The sequence below is a fragment of the Stegastes partitus genome, unplaced genomic scaffold, assembly GCF_000690725.1.
Source record: "Stegastes partitus isolate 25-593 unplaced genomic scaffold, Stegastes_partitus-1.0.2 Scaffold1852, whole genome shotgun sequence".
Lineage (NCBI taxonomy): Eukaryota > Metazoa > Chordata > Actinopteri > Pomacentridae > Stegastes > Stegastes partitus.
The window spans coordinates 170914-188706 of record NW_007579583.1 but is presented as its reverse complement, the minus strand read 5'-3'; the positions used below and the strand labels follow the sequence as shown (position 1 = coordinate 188706).

Sequence of the window (17793 nt, the reverse complement as noted above, 5' to 3'; positions counted from 1 at the left end):
AGATTACACATGAAATTGTAATTATCTCAGATTCAAAGACCGATATTTCATAAACAATGTAATTTAATAAGACTTCCGCATGCTACCCGATGTTTTGCCAAGATTTGGAGCCTCAATAAATAAGAGATTCAGTAGAACACAGTAACCTTCAAAGAATCCCTCTTTGCATCCACAGAAGAAGAAAAAACATGTAAATCCACAGCACAAAGTCAAGCAGCTCGGTGTAATTAAAATAACATCCGTCAGGGATATGGAAATATCCCATGTCCCTGTGTCCAAATCTCTGGGTAATTGTGAGCACTTGTATAACCAAATGAGCTCAGAGTCACTCTGGGAGTTTGAGAAAGTCAGCACACGGTTGCCACAGATCCTGAACACATGTCGCACTGGAGGATCAGTACACTTTTCGTGGCAACACTTCATTAAAGACAGAGGGCTGCGCACGGGCATCACACTGTGCACCAAACCCAGCTATTTTTACACCAACAGACACACAAGGGAAACCGAGGCATTGTTTAATTTATGATTCTCGTCGTGAAAAGGACTCCAGCTGCACACTGGGTAAAGAAAAGTCGGAGAGCAAGGAAGGTGTCAAGAGAGCAGTGAGGATTCTTCATGGGGAGAAAAAAAATAAAAACTCAAATTAGGCTGAGACCGTCCGTATGCAACATGTTCAGGAGATTAGCTGCAGAGTAGCTGACCACAACCTGCCGTGAGCTGTTTTACACTGAGTGAACAGACGTGTTTCTTTTATTAGATTTCCCTGAATTTGAACATTTATTTGAAGTTTTTTCTTTGAAAGAGCTGAAGCAAGGTGCCATTTGGATCTTTATGAAAATTTTATGATTGTCAGAGATAAACCACATTTAACGGCTGCCACAGCTGTTCCAACAACTCCAAAATTTCCACTTCTCAAAAATTAGGAAGTGATAAAAAAAAAAACAACCCAGCAACCAGTTGTTTTAGAGGGTGTTGGTACAATGTACTTCTCCAAAATATCAAAGTCAAACACTGCTCCAACAGCTGTTGCTGGAAGATAAATGCAAGATGGATGCATGTTGGTAGGCAACTGTGAGAGCCACCACTGTACTACACTGCATGCTAATGAACTGAGGAGTTAGAAGCCCTGCAGAGAGCCTAATGTTCTCCTCCAGATGGTCATACACGGGGACGCATCACCTCAGCTCCTCATTTACCTTCTTCCAGTTTGACGTTTATGCTCCCCAATTGTTTAAAAGATTTATGTGTGAAAATGCCAAGACTCGGAGCGCAGAACTTTTCCCTCTTTCTTCCCCTTTTTTTTTTTTTTTTTTTACTCTCTTCATATGCGAGGTTACCAACACCACCGCAGGCCCAGCAGGATGTCTTGGTACTCACCATGCCAGCACCACAGGGGAGCAGAGTGGCTTGCTGAGTTCCACACTTTAGTACAGGCATCCCAGCGAGCACTGTGGGCTTGCCCCAGGAATGCCTCCTGACCACAGCTTCAGTCACTGGCACTAACAGGGAGCAAGAGAGGCTGGGAGGGGGAAAAAAAAAAAGGAAATACAGTTATCAAGTCAGAAGGAACTAAGGTGTCACACACAGACACCTTAACTAACTGAGAGACTTATTCCTGCCTGTCAAAGCTTCCCTCTGTAGCATCACGGATGAAAACAACCAAGAGGCATTTAGCTGCATTTGGAATGTCACCAGCACTGGATGTGAGTGTTATCATGACTGTGCTGTCAGGCTCTGGGTTATGAGGGCTTGTTTCCCTCCCGAGGAAGAGTCCTAGGCATATTACCTGAGTCTTATGTCGCTGCAGCAGGCAGGTAGACGAGACACAGACGGGCTTGTTAGCTGCGTGATTGAGCGTGCGGGTACTGGAGGCGTGGGCTCGGACTCTATCTCCTGTGTGCGAACACCTGTAATCAAGTGGAGCCATCGAGATCAAATGAGACAGAGAGGAAAGATTTTTGTCCTGTCAAGATTATAAATTTAATTCTTACTGAGCCTGTATCATTCAGAGTATCCATCATCATCATCATACAACTAAATTGTGCACACTAGCTATCTGAAGGCACACATACACACCCAAAAAAGAAAAAAGGAGAGAGAGATAATACCCATATATTTTAAGCAAACTCTTTTGATGACACAGAACTGGGCTGGGCATGCTTAAACCCCAGCGCACTCAGCAGTGGCTCTGTGCCACTTTGTCTCCACTAATCCTCAATGATCAACACGCATGTGGAGAAAGGGACAAGGTTTTCCGCAGCCCTCCTTTCAGGCAGACGCTATGTAAGTAGGTAAGTACAGAACAGGACCAGGGCAGCGGGGAAGTCCCATGAGTTCACTGTCTAGCCAGATAGCGCAGCAGCTACGCCTACCTGCTCCAACAGCTACAGTAACTCCAGGGAGTGTCTCCGAGGAGCTTTGTGGAGTTTCTGCCCATCTGTGCAACATAAAACACCAAATATTGCTAAACTTTCAAGCTTGTCGGGGTTGTGCAGCACTCATCTAACTCGTGATATGCCAAGTTTCAGATCCCATTCAAACCATTTAAGGCTCACGTAGCTCAGCACACATGACGATTATATTCGAGGGTCATTGTGACACTGATGAGTAAAACCTTCCAGCAAATCGCCCACATTCACTTCTTACATTCTTCTCTAATACTCTGATATGAATCATTTCCTGACAGCAAAGCAGTTCTGTTTGGAAAGTTAGAAAAAGAAAAAAGAAAAAAAAAAAACTGCAGCTCAGGATCAAGAGAGTCACACTGGTTCAGGCCGAGTTTAGTCCCGCTTAGCCAGATCATTCCATAATGAGTCTGGCCTCATGAGCAGTACAGAAAAAAACAAACTATTAAACAAAACATATTCCTTCCCAAGCTTGAAGGAATAAAGGTCTGTAAAGAAAATTTAAAAAATCTAAAATGCAACAGGTCCTGCTTCCCCTGCAAAAGGCAGTTTTATGAGATGTTTCATGGGTCAACAGCTGAACCAAATTCATTTTAATTACTGAACCAAATGTCATTATTGCAAAGGCAAAATCCCAAAATATTTCCACATTTTGAATAACTGAGCTTCAAAAAGACTTGGAAGTATGAGGCACATAAAAATGGAAATTGAGTTAGAGGTTTTTGTTTTTTTTTTTAGCTTAGCATTTTCCGCAGTACAGAGTCGCTTAATGCAAAAATTATTGCCCTTTGGCCAAATTAAAGGAAAAGCTGTCTTATTGCTCAGCTTTTGTGTGGCAGATGTTAAAATGATGACATTACTATTTACCATGAACCAGATCTACAGCATCTAAAGTCTAATCCTCACTGACAGCACATTGTCTGCTGCTGTACGATTCATAAATGAGTGTGGTGAGACGACTTTGCGGGAACTCGACGAGAAAACATAAGAAGTACGCAAACACAAGACATTACTGTAATAAATCACTGGCATACAGAAAACCCCACTTTTGTATTTTCTCTACGTCTGGATTCCTGTTAGTTGTGATAGGCAGGAGAAGTAAACACATTAAATTCACCCTTTTCCTCTGTGTAAAAGGTTGAGTTTGTTTGCAGAGTGTTTACAAGAATGAGATGAGAAAAGAATGTGCACATTATTAAAATGCTGTCCAACATACTACAGTGGGTAAATCTGGTTGCAGCCTTAGTGGTTGTACTGGTACACATACACATGAATCTAGACTGCCCTCTAGTGGGCTTTGGGTTTGTAAATTCTGACACTGTGAGCCCTCGTTTAGACAAAACTGACACAACAGACCTTTGTCAAAAAAAACATTTTGATTGGTCCCAGCAGAAGGAATCAATAACACTGATAATGATTCAGTTCCACTGGGGTAAACTATGACAGTGAACCAGCATGCACAGCAGCAGGGCCTTCCCTAAGTGGACACAGCCATCATTAACACAGCTGTCCTGCTATGACAAGTCAAAATGTCCTCCAGACATTCAGAAAAAAAAAAAGCAAATCAATGTATTTTTTTCTGGCACATAATTGACCTTTGGGGAATAACGTCACGCAACAATAAGATCAGCCCACTGACAGTAAAGGCAGTGAGTCTGCGTTACCTAAATGATGGAAATCTTTTTTTTTTTCTTCTGTTATTTGAGAGCATTTAATAAACAAAATTGTATCATAAACTTGAGCAAATGAAGTTCCAGTCATCAAAACTTGACATTAAAAAAAATATATATATATATAATTTAGTTCTCATCACTTTGCTGCTGGTGATTTTATTTTATTTTTTTGAACTGGCTAAAATCTCTTTGCAGTCCTCCAAACATCCCTCTATGCAGTAAAAACCCTGTTACTCATCAGCTGCAGGCTACAGCTCAAGCCCTGTACAGTTTTTAGTCTATATCTATTTTTTTGCATGATTGCAACAATGAGAATGGACTGTTAGCAGTTACTGTTTGCAGTCGACCTATGAATGTAAAGAAAACAATCACTGGATTATTTGTATACTGAAAACTTAAACACATGATGCTTCTCAGGTAAGTTCTGGAGATAAGCTGAGTGTTTATCAGCGATGGACATTCAGAGACGCAGACAGACAGTTTACATAGGGGTGGCCAGACTGAAACCATTACCACTGAGGTGGCACAAAACCTGTTATCTTGCCATTTTTTTGGCAAATTGCTGCAGACAAAATAGTCCATTTTTGTACTCGTTTACATTTATTATTTGCTTGTGCAGGCATGGCTGACATGAAAAAGTAGAAATCATGAGCTTTTTTTTTTATGTAACCCTCAACTGATAAGAAAAATTCTGGAATAGTTGTTCCATATTGGTTTTTGAATTGTTGACATTACAGTTTAAATTACATTATAACTACAGTTCTATGAATATGTCTGTAGCCCTCTAATGGGCGTCACTGTTAGCAGTCTTGCTTAGCCAGCCCATTCTGCAGCACGATTATCTGGCTGCACCACACTATCAAGGTAAAATAACAGTCTGACTTGTCTGTACTTTGTTAAACCAATTGCAGTCTTCAATATCAAAATTCTCAAAAATCGTGATGATGGAATTATTACAGTGGAATATTTGCATGCAGGGAGGCGAGCACTGTGATTAAAACGTGTAATAGATCACAGAAAAAATACAAAGTTGCCATGCTGCATGACCCAAATCCTTGACAAAACTTAAAACTGTCAGTATGGTAAAGTTGCTGCCTGGAAGTTGTTGATGCCATAGAGAAGTGAGTATTGCAAATGGTAACACAGAGATAATGTAAGGAGAGGGCAAAGCCTGCTGACCAGAGCAGTTATTGGCTGGCTTATACCTGCATCCTCCATCTGGTGAATCAGACTGCACTACTGGTTGTGTTGAGTGGCCACCCAAGGCCACCTCTTAGCACCGCCCCTGTGAACATCCTGGACACCGATATCCTTAAAAGTGTGCAAATCAGTCAATCTAAGCTGTGTGGAGGCATGCTCAGATTTGAGGCAATTCTAGCTCAGATACACACAAAAGCTGCAGCACACAAGTGTGCACGGTTGTACTTTACCATAAATGTCTCCAGAAGCTGTGCGTCTCATCCACTGCTGATCCAGTGGCTGACCAAGCTGATTAGGGGGGCTCAAATCAGAACTCCCTTTCACCCCAACTTACTGTTGTAGTGTCTTTGCCACCTTCAACTGAGGAGGCGTGCTCCACAGTTTGAAAAGCTGTGCTGCAGAGTGATGCACAGGTGTTCACACGTTGTCCTTATTATCTGACATTGCTGCATACCGTTATTAAAAGACCTGTAAAGTTTTTATCTTCTTCTGAAATTCCATCTTTGTAACTTATTTGCACTGTAAATGCAGGAACCGTGAGGAAGGTATGCAGACTGCTGCGGTATGTTATTCTTTGCAGCTGATCTATGATGCCTCTGGGGGTGGCAGTGAAAGTGACAGCTGCTGCTCCTGAGTCCTTGTCAGTCAGGTCTACTGTCAGGTGGAAAGGAAAGATAGCTCACATACCAACATGCCACAGAGCAGCACAAAGATACCCATGTTAGTCAGACAGCACGTTGCTGCTTCCTCTTCTCTTGGCTTCGCTGTGAAAGAGGATGTTCGCTGTAAGTTAAGCACTTCTATTTTACCTGCTAGTACCTTTTGGTGTCGGTTTTGACAGTACGAGTCGTGTCCAATTCATCATAATTTATACACATGCGCTTTATCTTTTTATCTAAAATATTCAAAACAATATTCAAAATCTTTTTCCACTTGGCTCCTGTTAAAACTTCCCCTGACAGAAACTGGTCAATGGTTTACGTTCGTAGAAAAAAAGAACATGGGTAAAATATACACAAAAACATATGAAAATATTCTGTTTATAGACATGCCAATTACATAATGGCTACAAATTCACGGTGAGAAGACATCTTGGATGTGATGAAGACAATAAAAATGCTTAAGAAATAATGGTATTCAGGGTTGGGCTCAATGAATCACAACAATGACACAAAGTGGCACTTGGCACAGACACAGACAGCACACCTTAGTGTTACGTCTAATTGCACTTTTAAAGATGAGTCATCGGTCCCAGTTTGGAAACACCATGCTGTGCTACCACAAAAATGCTGGAGACTTTTGAATGTGGCAGCATTGTCTTGAAAGCTATGTTCTAGACCAAAAACAGAAGAGTGAGCCAACTCAAAACTTTCGCTGCGTTCTCTGTGAACTCTGCAGTTCAGCACCCTGGTGTTAAAACCTATGAAGAGAGATCTTTTTCAAGTTGAGCTTAATTTTTACAGCAGTAGGTGACCTTAAGTGCAAATTACGGAAAAGAGCAAATCAATTTGTCTTTAAAAGCCTGCTGCAGCGATAACATGTGTTTCAAGCTGTTCAAAAACGAGCTGCCGTGAGCAGCGAAGGTGTTCCGTAAGAGCTAAAAGTGGAGGTGAAAAAACAGGTAGCACCAGTTCTCTCAACATCACATCAGATAAAGATGCAGAAGCTGAGCGACAAAACTAGTGCCTCGATTTGTGATTTGACGTGACACACGAGGGCTTCATAAATTACCAAAGAAAAATAAATGTGACATGTTCCAAGTGTATGTGAAGAGAATGTGTGACCTGTGGACACTGAGGGATGATTAAAGGAAAGAAGAAAATAAAACAAAAAACAAGCAAAAGACTAATAATGCTTGCAACTCACAGGCTCAAAGACTCACGAAACATATACTGGTGTCAAGGAAAGAGCATCATTTTTGCTACGGTGTGTTACATTAATGACTAGCATCACAAATGGAAATATAAGCAATACATATTTATTAATGGTTAAGCAGAACTAACTGTTAATTGACAGCGTCTCTTAAAGTATTTAAAAATGTGCAGCCTTTATACAACAGTTTTGGTAAATATTTATGGCTGAAATGTTATCAGAAGTCCTCAAATTTCTTCAGTTTGTCAGTTTACCTGGAAAACTAAATGAAAAGTTCAAAAGATGACATCCTGACACAAGGAAAGGCTTCTGCAGAGGACACTTCTATTATGTCACAGCTATAGCAGCTGATCCAACATTACATTATCTACACTTTAATCTTATCGAATGCAATCTGTAAGAAATAGAACCAAATATTTATTCGATGACAATTACAAATTTAAGGAATGATGCACGTTCTTTGAACACCAGTGCAGCTGCTGTGCTACAAGCTTGTAAGTTTTGACAAGTACGTCATTGTTCAGCTGCGCAACCACACGTCTCAGATTCTTATCACCAACTGGCCACCAACTATGTGCTTTAAGTTACAGCAAAGTATGTTTCAATAATGCAGGACATACTTTCTACATTTTGCAACTGATGCAATCTGCACTGAGGAAACATTTCCAATACACTTCATAATAAATACACAAAAATGTGAATACTAACAAGTGCTGAAAAAAACAAAGACAGACTAAATATCCAACAGAATGGAGGAAGTGAAAATCTTACCACCAGTGATGTTTGAAACTGTCTAAAAAGGAGAACTATGAAGGGACCCTGCCACACAATGGTAACCATGAAACAAATTATATAAGCAGACAGTCACGTGGAAAATGTTCATACCTGTAGATCACAAGACACACTGAAATGCTGAAAAGCTCATCGCTTTCTCTTACAAGTAATTGCATTTACAAACAGCACAGCTACACTGACAGCCAATTTATGTCCAAAAAGTCCTTGACTACCAGTTTTATAAGAAATAAAACACTGAAAATCTGGCTGTGCAATATATGTAACGAGTAGAAGTCATGTGATGCAGTCACATGATAGCTAATGCAGTTAAAAATGAAAATGCATAAACATGTGGTTAAGCTGCTTCCCGAACGTTTTGTAACATCTTCATCAATCATGCAGAAATCTCTGGAATGTTCCTTTAAATATCTGAAGGCATCTGATGCGGCTCAGTCTCTGAGCAGTCCCAGCTTCTTCAGGGCCTCGCGGCGGTCCTCTTCATTTTCTGCACGGGGGCAGATCAGCACACTTATGCCTTGTGATCGAGGCAGTTTCTGAGAGTCTCTGGAATGCTGGGGGGCAGTTGGGGCAGGCAGGGACCTCTGTGAGTCTGGCTCCTTGCTGGTGGTGGGCTTTGCTTGCAAATCTCCTCCTTTAGCATTTGAAAACTCTCTCCCACTCCCCAGAGAGGCGGGACGTGGCCTCGTGTTACGCAGCTGGCTGGGGCTCTGCTGTCCGCCGACGTCCAGGCCGGCCTCAGCCTTATAACTGCTTAGACCCAAGCCAGAGCGCTCAAGGGTGGCTGATTTGATGCCGGTGACCCTGGGTGGAGTTAGCTGCTTGACCAGGGCAGGTGGAGTAAGAGGAGGGTTATTAACGGTGGTCTCTGTGACATCTTTGATAGCAGACAGTTCGTTATCTGAAGGCAGAGGACTGATGGGGTCACTGAAAGCTGCAGGAGCTGGCAGAATATCAGGAGGCTCAACAGAAGGAGCTGGAGAAGCAGCTGTTGGTAATACAGCAGCAGGAGACGCGACAGAAGTAGGAGGTGGGCTGTGGACGTTACTGTAAGATGGTGTTAAGGGTGGCGTTTGTAAAAATGCTGGGCTAATTGGAGGAGAAGGAGCTGCCCATGACCTTCTAGTTTTGGGAGAAAGTTTAGGGCTTAAGGCAGGGCCTGAATCTGACTCACTGCTTTTCAGCAGACCGAGCTTCCGGAGGGCCTCCATGCGGACCCTCTGAGGGTCCAACACCAGCCGGTCACTGCTGGTGGGCACCGAATGTCCTGAATTTCCATTAGAGCCAGCTGCTGCTGCCTTGTGTGACTTCAGGATAATGTTGGCAGGAAGCTTCTTGGGCTTAGGGGCTACAACAGGTGGACTTTTGGGCTCAGCCACCTCAGGAGGAGGACTTATCAGGGGGCCGGATGGAACAAGTGGTACACTCAGACTGGGAGGCACTTTTGATGGAAGTTTGCTTGAAGGCTGCTCAATCACAGAGGAGCTCACTGAGGGTTTATTTGCAGAAGCTCTCTGACGTAGCAGCTCCACGTCAACAGGTGCTCCTGATTTGCTGCTGGACGCTCCAGCAGATTTAAGGAGGTCCTCCACCGTCACTGGCTGTGAAGGAGGATCCGGTTCATCCATGAAGTCTGAAGGTGGAGGGATTAGACCCTCATCAACCTCAGAGGCCTGAGCGGACTGTCCTGGGGAAAGTAGGACACCTGTACTCTTTGGATCGACATCTCCTGCGTCTGAACCCAACACCTCAGGCTGTGTGTTTGATGTGCAACCAGGAAGATTGGGTTGAGCCACAAGGTCCCTTGATTCAAGACCTTTAATGTCAGCTGCTGAAGCAGGAGTGAATTGTGGTTCAGTGGTTGGATTTAGAGCGTGATGTTCAGTTTTGCCTTCGATGCTTAATGCTGTGGATGCAGACTCTGCTAAGTGGGAAGCTGATGTGGACATTCCATGACTTCCAGACCCATCAGAGGTCAAACTGGAAATGTCTAATAAGGAAAAGCACATTACTGCAGTTAGTGCTGTTGGTGTAAAATGTCTATCTGTAAGATAAACATAGCTAACTTAGAAAACAGGCCAAATTGAATATTTGATGACAGAAGCGTACCATTTACTCTTATCTGATCCATTTTTTCTGCCTGTGATCCAAGCTCTGGTTCATCATTGGATAAGCCGCTGTCCTCTTGCACCTCCAGTGCTTCAATCGTTTCCTCCAGGTACATGAGACAAGCCCTCTCCTCTGCAGATAGGTGCTCCATACTGTCTTCACTCTGCCCATACAATAAAATGCAGGTAAACATTACAGGTATTTAAAAAAAAACAAAAAAAAAACAATACACACATTTGAACTTTACAAATTACTGTTCTCCATTTAACCCTAAACACAGCCATGACAGGACAGGAACAAAAGGTCAAAGGTGTTCAAAAAGAAGCAAAGGAATGACTAATTATACCATTCCCGTGTAGGTCTTTCACTCTGTATTGTCCTGTCAGAAGGATTTAATTCAAATGACTGCAGGTGCCTGAGATCACACTGAGATCCCCTCCTCTTCAGAGAAAACAAACCTCTTGACAGCTTCTCACTGAACAAGCCTGAGAGCCTCTCACCTCATACAGATTCACTTCCTCTTATGCTGTCCCATCTAACCTTTTCATATTGACTGTAAACATCCACGCATACGTCACTAAAGCTGATTAAAATATCACTTCCCTATTTTTTTACTTCATCCAAGGACAGAAGCATTTTCTAAAGTAGTGGGGAAAAAAGTGTGTCGACCGGTTATGTTACAACACAAACAGATAAGCAGTAGAGGCACTCGGACAGACGGCGGAGATGAGCAGATCTACAGTGGCACTCACATAGCCAGAGTTCATGCTGATTACACTGTCGCAGCTCCCTGCACTATCCATATTGCTCAAGGATTCCATGGCAACACCGCCTGGCCACGTCTCACTCTCCGGCATTGCACAAGGGAGAGAATGAGGGCAGGACCTGCGCTTCACAGTCCTCTTTTGATTGTGTAAAGCTCACCGAAAGTCAGAATCTGAAAAGTCAAGGAGAGAATGTGAGAACAGGACGAAAACTGAAATCAGATTTCATTTATGAGGCACCACGTTCTCCACAGTTTTTTATTTCTTTAGCAATTTGGGAAAGAGTGATCTCTTACAACAAGCCTGAGTTAAAAAGATAAAAATAGCTCCAAAATGAGTTAGTAAACATAACAGCATCTTTCCATTAATGTGATGAATGAATGCCTTAAATTTCATCTGATAGTTAAATGATCCTCATAATGTAAATCGCTGTCTTATTAATGCAACAAGAGGCAAATGTGCTGCCGCAGTTCCCGTGATATATTAAACATAACTAGTTATGCTAATTGAGTCATTAAATAAATTAATGGTTGAATTAGGGAATATTTATTTACACGTAAGATGTGGCCTGGATTAAATGAAGTAAACATACATACATAAAGATGGATAGGTCCGAAAAGCTAAATATTTACAATTATAGATTTTTGTCATACATATTGATCCCTTTCAACAGTCTACAGTGTTTACATTGTTTCATCTGTTCCTTTATTCTTGCCATTTGAATCCATTGGTCATTAATCAGTTTCTTGCAATTTGTTTTACTTGTGACATTAATGATATCTAGATGAACTAAAACAAATGTTGCTTTTACAGATTACAGAAAATGTCATTTCATGAGCAATAAAGCTCTTACTGATTATTCAATACAACTAAGGGTTTGTTACAATGGACAGGGAGCTTATGGTGGCTAATGTTGGCTAATTTTAAAGAGGTTGAGTCAGTTTTGAAGCAAAAATGACAAACATCCCTTAGTTTCAGTTTCTCAGATGTGATGATGTATTGCTTTTCTTTGTCTTATATAACAGTATAGTAAATATCTTTGGGGGTTTTGATGGCTGGCTGTAAAATAACTACATTTCAAAATGTCCTTATTCATCAAAATTTGCAGACATGGAAAAAAAAATAGTTTGGGTTATCTGTATTAAAAATCAACATTACTATAGCGTGCTATCAGACCATCTCTTAAATTACATTATCACTGATGTTCAGTTAATGTTTGTTGCTCTAACAGCTGTAGCAAGATCTGCTTTCTAAATTAGTTCTGCAACAGAAGGCAGAGGATTGCATTGTTGCACGCAGGTAATGCTGTACATACATTCGGAATGCATCTAGTGATGTTTCCAGCATTGCTAGTTAATTGGTATTCCAGCCATTATTATGAAGCAGTCGAGAGTAAAAAGCTCTTTGTCTGCGTATACGCCTGACATGCTTCACATCATGTAAAATCTGTGTAAAGACAACTGATATGCCGTCTCAAGCTGCAGCACTACACTGCATTCTTGTGCGTCCTGCCTGTTATCCTGCGCATATTACTACTGGCAGGTGAGGTATGAGGAACGTATGCCAGTCAAAAAGCAGAAGTATGACTTCTCGTCTGCTGAAGTGACACAGGGACGGGGATTTTCACAGGCCTCATTAAAAAAAAAAAAAGATTTAGAAACAAAATAATAAAAATGAATCCACTAAACCATGGCCAAAAGGCAACTTAAAGCAAAGTTCTTACATGACATGACATGAAAGAAAAATGTCCAATCAACTCAGGTTATAACTCTTGTGTGGATGGATTTTGAATAAATATGTCAAACAAGGGCAATATACTGCATCCCAAAACAAAAACTTTACAACCTGTTTTACGGCCTATTCATCACAGAGCTGTGGCTGCACAGTCGGGTTTAGGTGTGTTCATGGAAGAAAAGAACTTCATTATTCTCTTATCTTAGAGAACATTTGACTAAACATATACAGCAATGGGTAAATACAGCAATAAAGTTTCCCCTTATAAGTCTGTGTCTCTGTTGGCAAAGCAGCCTCCAAAATGACACGATCATAGCTATAGTTAACTCGTAAAATAGTAAATTAGAAGGTACCAGTTTCCAACGCAGACAACGACACTCATTCACTGCCAACAATGTAGTCCTCTGGCACTACAAGATAGTTCAGATTTCAAATATGTCTGATACAAAACCTGTTCCTAGAAAAATTAGAGCAGCCTCTGAGCTGTTTGCTGTCATTGAGCGAGTGTATGTTTCACAACAACAGATCAAATGTAGTCTGTGGAATTTTAAAAATGACAGAAAATAACTTTTATTCACGACTGCAGCAACAATCAAGGACACTTGGGTCACGTCCTCTAATTCTTCTGTCGACTACGGGGATTTTAGTGACCTAAGGGGAATACACATTCCCACAGATAGAGAAACTAAAAGATGAAGGCATTTTAAGTATTTGCAGACTAAATATAAATACCTGTGGGTCAAAAATGAGTAAATACATAAGAGATGAAGTATTTCTCCTCAGAATTTAATCAACTGACTGTAATGAAGATAAGTAGCAGTTATTTCTTCAGCTGATGTTGGACACAAACAATATTTTCATGCTGCTGAAAAATGTTTTCACTTGTCTTATCAAGTTACACAAAAAAAAAAAATAAAAAACTGTATGAATCTGATATTTCCTTGCAACTGAATGACCACTTAGGTACATTTTCTGAAGCATTGGCATGAAGTGGTGACATTTTTGACCTGCTGACATAAAGACTTAGCAAAGGCAACTGGAAAAAAAACCTGATCAACACCCACATTCACATATGTTGTCTGGAAACAAAAGCTGGTTGACATAGCACACACTGGACTTTCCAGCTAGAGCCTCGATATCTGCTAATTACTGTCCCTCCCATTTTGTACCATTTAGATCAGCAGAGGGAGAGAAGAACGCCTTAGCAGCCAACACCTCTCACAGCTGAGCGAGGCCCTCCAGGGCAGCAGCGGTGACACTCACTACACCCACAACTGAGTCAGGATTTAACAGTGACAGGAATGTCACTTTGCTTGCTTCCACGTCTTTAAGACAACTGTTAAATTCAGCCGTGCATTCTGATGTGACTGCACACGTTCCGCTTGAGTTACAACCCAGGAGATAAAAACCCTTTAACTATAAAGGGGCGGATCAGCTCCAGGTCTTTAATGTGAGAACAGCTGCTCAGACGTATTACGCACCCAGGAATCATCATTTATAGTTTATGGCAAATGACAGTGTGGTGGTTTGTTTTTTTAATTTTAAAAAAATGGGTCCAAAAATGTTAGGTATGTGTTCAAGGGCAGCCAGTCAGCCAGAACTGGTTTAATGATTAACAATAAACAAAAGTTCATGGTGAACATCAGGTTGTGCAACTCACTACCTGCTGGAGTGAACAGAAATATTTAATTAATGTTTAGCTTGGCAGATTGTCCAACTAAAATGACTATTATTGACATTTACTTGCAAATATTTGTACTTTCCCTGACTCAATGTCTGAACATGAATCCACCCAATATTCTGAATGCATAAGATCAATCACTGAAAAGAAATGCAGGCAAGAGAAACGATTAGTAATGCTGCTTTTGCATTTGTGGAACTATCTGTAACACTGACAGGGGTGTTTTGCTGAGTGTTTCAGCTGTTTATCCATTTATACTCAGCTCTCCTAAACGTAAACAGACACAGGATGACAATGAAGAGTCAAACCTCACCAGAGACAGGAAAAAATAAATGTTAAGTCTGAAAAACGAAAAACTAAATTTGCTCAAAACACACACTTTGCAAGCACCAGCCCACAGAAGGATGATTGCACTGATTTGTTCGTTTTAAACAACTGACCAACTCAGTGACAACTTGTAGCTCGTATCCTCGCGTGAGGTTGTTGTAAACACGTCTTCAAAATAAGTTAAACTCACCGGAGATGTCGGAGAAATGGAGTCGGTGTTAATTCGTACACAAAAGATTTGTTTTCAGATGTCAGTCCATGTCTGCGCTAAACCTCTCTGCCACAGCTCCGACTGCTGCTGCGTTCCTGGAAGTAAAACTACAACTCGAGCAGCCCCAGACGAGCAGGTGGAAAAACTCGCAGCCAGGTGAGGTAATTAACTTCCGCACAGGTTGGTGTGTGGCCAATCAGCGAGCGGCTTGACTGAGACGTTGCCGAGCAGCAGCCAATAGAATAACAGCAGCCGACTGGAGGGGAATCATTCTGATTATTTTATTTTACATGCAAGAGTTGAAAGGATAAAAATATGACAACCATGTATATCATAAGATAAATATCATGTTAATAATAAGGTAGTGCTTTGAGCTAAATGCTCACATTAACTTGCAAAGCATTAACAGGGAATGTTTGCGTCTTAGTTTAGCAGGTAAAAAAAAAAATACTATACAAAAATATAAATACTCTGAAATATTCTTTAAAATGCTGTCCATTCTTTGCACAATAGGGGCAAAGCCAAATGTTAACATCAGCATGTTAACATGTATTAGCAGGTAATGTTTGCCACATTGTTTTGGTGTGGTAGTAGAAAACACAAATTATGCTAAATAAAACTATAAACGTGGTATGTAATCATTTATCAAACTCTGTCCATTTTTTTCCACACAGGGACACAGCCAAATGCTACCATCTGCATGCTAACATAAATATGTTATGTTTGGCATTTGTATTTAGCATGTTAGCATTTGCTAATTAGCACTAGACACAAACTTTACTGAACAAAACTAAAAAAAAAAATGGCATGTTATATTCTGTCATATTCTGCCATTTCTTATGTAGGGGCAAAGAAAAAATGCTAACATCAGCATGCTAATATAGGTATTTGCAGGAAATCTTTTTTTTAAATCGCCATTTAGCATGTTATTAGGCCCTAAACACAATACATATGGAACAAAAGCATAACTGCAGCATGTAATATTTTATTAAATTCAACAATTCTAACATAACATCGTAACATTTACGTGTAGCAGCAGGCAGTTTTAAACAGTGGTCACCCAAAAAACCACATGCTAACAGCATCTTAGGAGTCCATATACATCAGATAATTCGTCATCTTCACTGTAAAATAAGAAACCAAAGTGTGTCAGTATGTGATTTCTTAACTCTCGTGTTGACATAGCTTTCAACTAGCCACACACTTCAACAGCATAATAGAATTCCTGACATTCAGTCATGCCTTTTGGTTTTTGAGTGGCAAACCAAGATTTTCTGTGGCCCCATCACAACGCCCATCGTAACATGCTAGCATCCATCATGCCAACAGCCCATGCTCATCCTTCTTTTGTCATCCATGGCATTGTGTCATTTGAATAAAGCTGCATTGTATGGCGACCGTTTAAAGTCACTGGTCAAAGGAGTGTCTGTGTACTGGTCACACTGTCTGATCATTGTACTTTAATGCTGCACCTGACTAGGGTGTGGATTGACTCAGTGTTTGAGAATTTGTCACAAGTTGAACAGCTCAAACAGTTTTTGTACACAACTGACCAAATTGAACTCCTTTCAAACCATAACAAAAGAAAATAAAGACCATGTGAATGCTGCATTTATAGCAGCAGTTCACAACATAGTTCATCTCAGGCTACTTCACATAGTAAAGAGAAAGAAACCCAAGAAGAGAGGTGAAGAAAAACCTAGCAATGAGCAAGATGTTTGGCAACACTGGGAAGAAAAAAAAAAACTCCCCTTTAACAGAAAAAAAAACTCCTCCAGCAAAGCCTGGAACTCCTGGCATGAGGGTTAAAGGGAGAGAAAAGGGTAGCAGAGTAAAACAGACAAACAGCACATTAGAGAACAGCAAACACTGAGTCGACTGGTGAGGTCAATAACCGTGGATCGGAACAGTGTAGCTCAGGAGGCAGAGATCGCTGCAGAGAGGACAATACAGAAACTACAGGAGAGAGAAAACAGGGAGTCAGGTTATGTAAAGTGGAAGTACAGCTAAGGCCAATTGAACTGTTTGTAGTTTTGCAGTTATTAAAGCTGGACATAAATAAAGTACTGGGCAAAATCAAGTTCTGACCTGATGATGTTGCTAACTTAAAAGTTAAGCTTCACCAAAATCCTACATCCACAGGGGAACATGAAGATCTGTTTAAATGTAACTGCAATTATTAGTAAAATCTAAACATGTCATGGTGTAAAAGTCAGAAGAGCTTCAAAATGATCCTTTTAGAAACGTTGGTATCCGTAGCAAACGTCCGTCCCTCTAGCTGTTAAGATACTTTATTACAGACCATTAAACGTCAGCTCATGGTGGTGGAAAAGCCAGACGGTTAAACGCAGTCAGAAGGCTTTAGCCTCAGGGGATCATGAATGTCTTTAAATATTACATGGCAATCCATCCAGTCGTTGCCGCGGCATTTCATTCTGGACAAAAGTAATGGACGACCAGCATTATCTGCCAGCAGAGAATACAGCTCCAGAGTGTAATACATCAGCTGGGAGCTGACAAGGTAACTTCAGTTCAACATCAGTGTCTATATGAAAAATTAGTATCACAAAACATTTCTTTTTTTCCAGAAATTACTCTCAGTGTTTGGGTCAGGTTAGGTTGCATGCCACACAAGTCTGTGTGAGTCTGTTAAAGAATTATCTGATCAGTCTGACAATCAAGTGTCTGTGATGTCTGCTGTCACCTGTCACAGATCCGTGAGCTCATATTCCTATCATCCTCTGATCTGTCCTTTTGTTGTGGTTTTCATTGTGGACCAGTGACGACACAGTTTGTTGCATACCAGCAATCACATCCAAGATAAGCTGTAGACATACTTTGAGGCAATTCAAAGATAATATCACCTCATCAACTCACAGCAATATTACTTCACCATTATGAGCGTAAAAGCCTAAATCAATGAGCAGTTTCAGATTCATTAGAAAGACTAACAGCAGTATAAAAGTGTCAAAGTAAAAAACACTTTATGGCAATGTTCCTGAAAAATAAAAGAAATAAGATTAAA

At 40.8% G+C, this 17793-nt stretch overlaps 1 protein-coding gene across 2 annotated transcripts; it reads right to left on the bottom strand.

The window, feature by feature from the left end:
• Positions 1-6302: 6302 nt before the first annotated feature.
• Positions 6303-14853, bottom strand: LOC103372892 (specifically androgen-regulated gene protein-like). 2 transcript variants are annotated; one of them, XM_008302664.1, is made up of 4 exons: positions 14748-14853; positions 10804-10988; positions 10052-10214; positions 6303-9932 (listed from the first exon to the last, which is right to left on the bottom strand). In XM_008302664.1, exons 2-4 carry the CDS (start codon positions 10906-10908, stop codon positions 8374-8376), a joined length of 1827 nt encoding a protein of 608 aa, XP_008300886.1. In that variant the 5' UTR covers positions 10909-10988; positions 14748-14853; the 3' UTR covers positions 6303-8373. The 2 variants fall into 2 exon arrangements, with proteins under 2 accessions (XP_008300886.1, XP_008300888.1); XM_008302666.1 differs by lacking the exon at positions 10804-10988.
• Between the last annotated feature and the right edge of the window lie 2940 nt (positions 14854-17793).

What these genes read in the sequence shown, in the direction of transcription:
- LOC103372892 (XM_008302664.1), bottom strand. Translation starts at nt 10,908, where the DNA reads ATGCCGGAGAGTGAGACGTGGCCAGGCGGTGTTGCCATGGAATCCTTG. An exon ending in TCAGCATGAACTCTGGCTAT is followed by an intron (nt 10,215 to 10,803) that starts GTGAGTGCCACT and finishes TTGTATGGGCAG; the next exon opens with AGTGAAGACAGTATGGAGCA. An exon ending in GGATCAGATAAGAGTAAATG is followed by an intron (nt 9,933 to 10,051) that starts GTACGCTTCTGT and finishes TTTCCTTATTAG; the next exon opens with ACATTTCCAGTTTGACCTCT.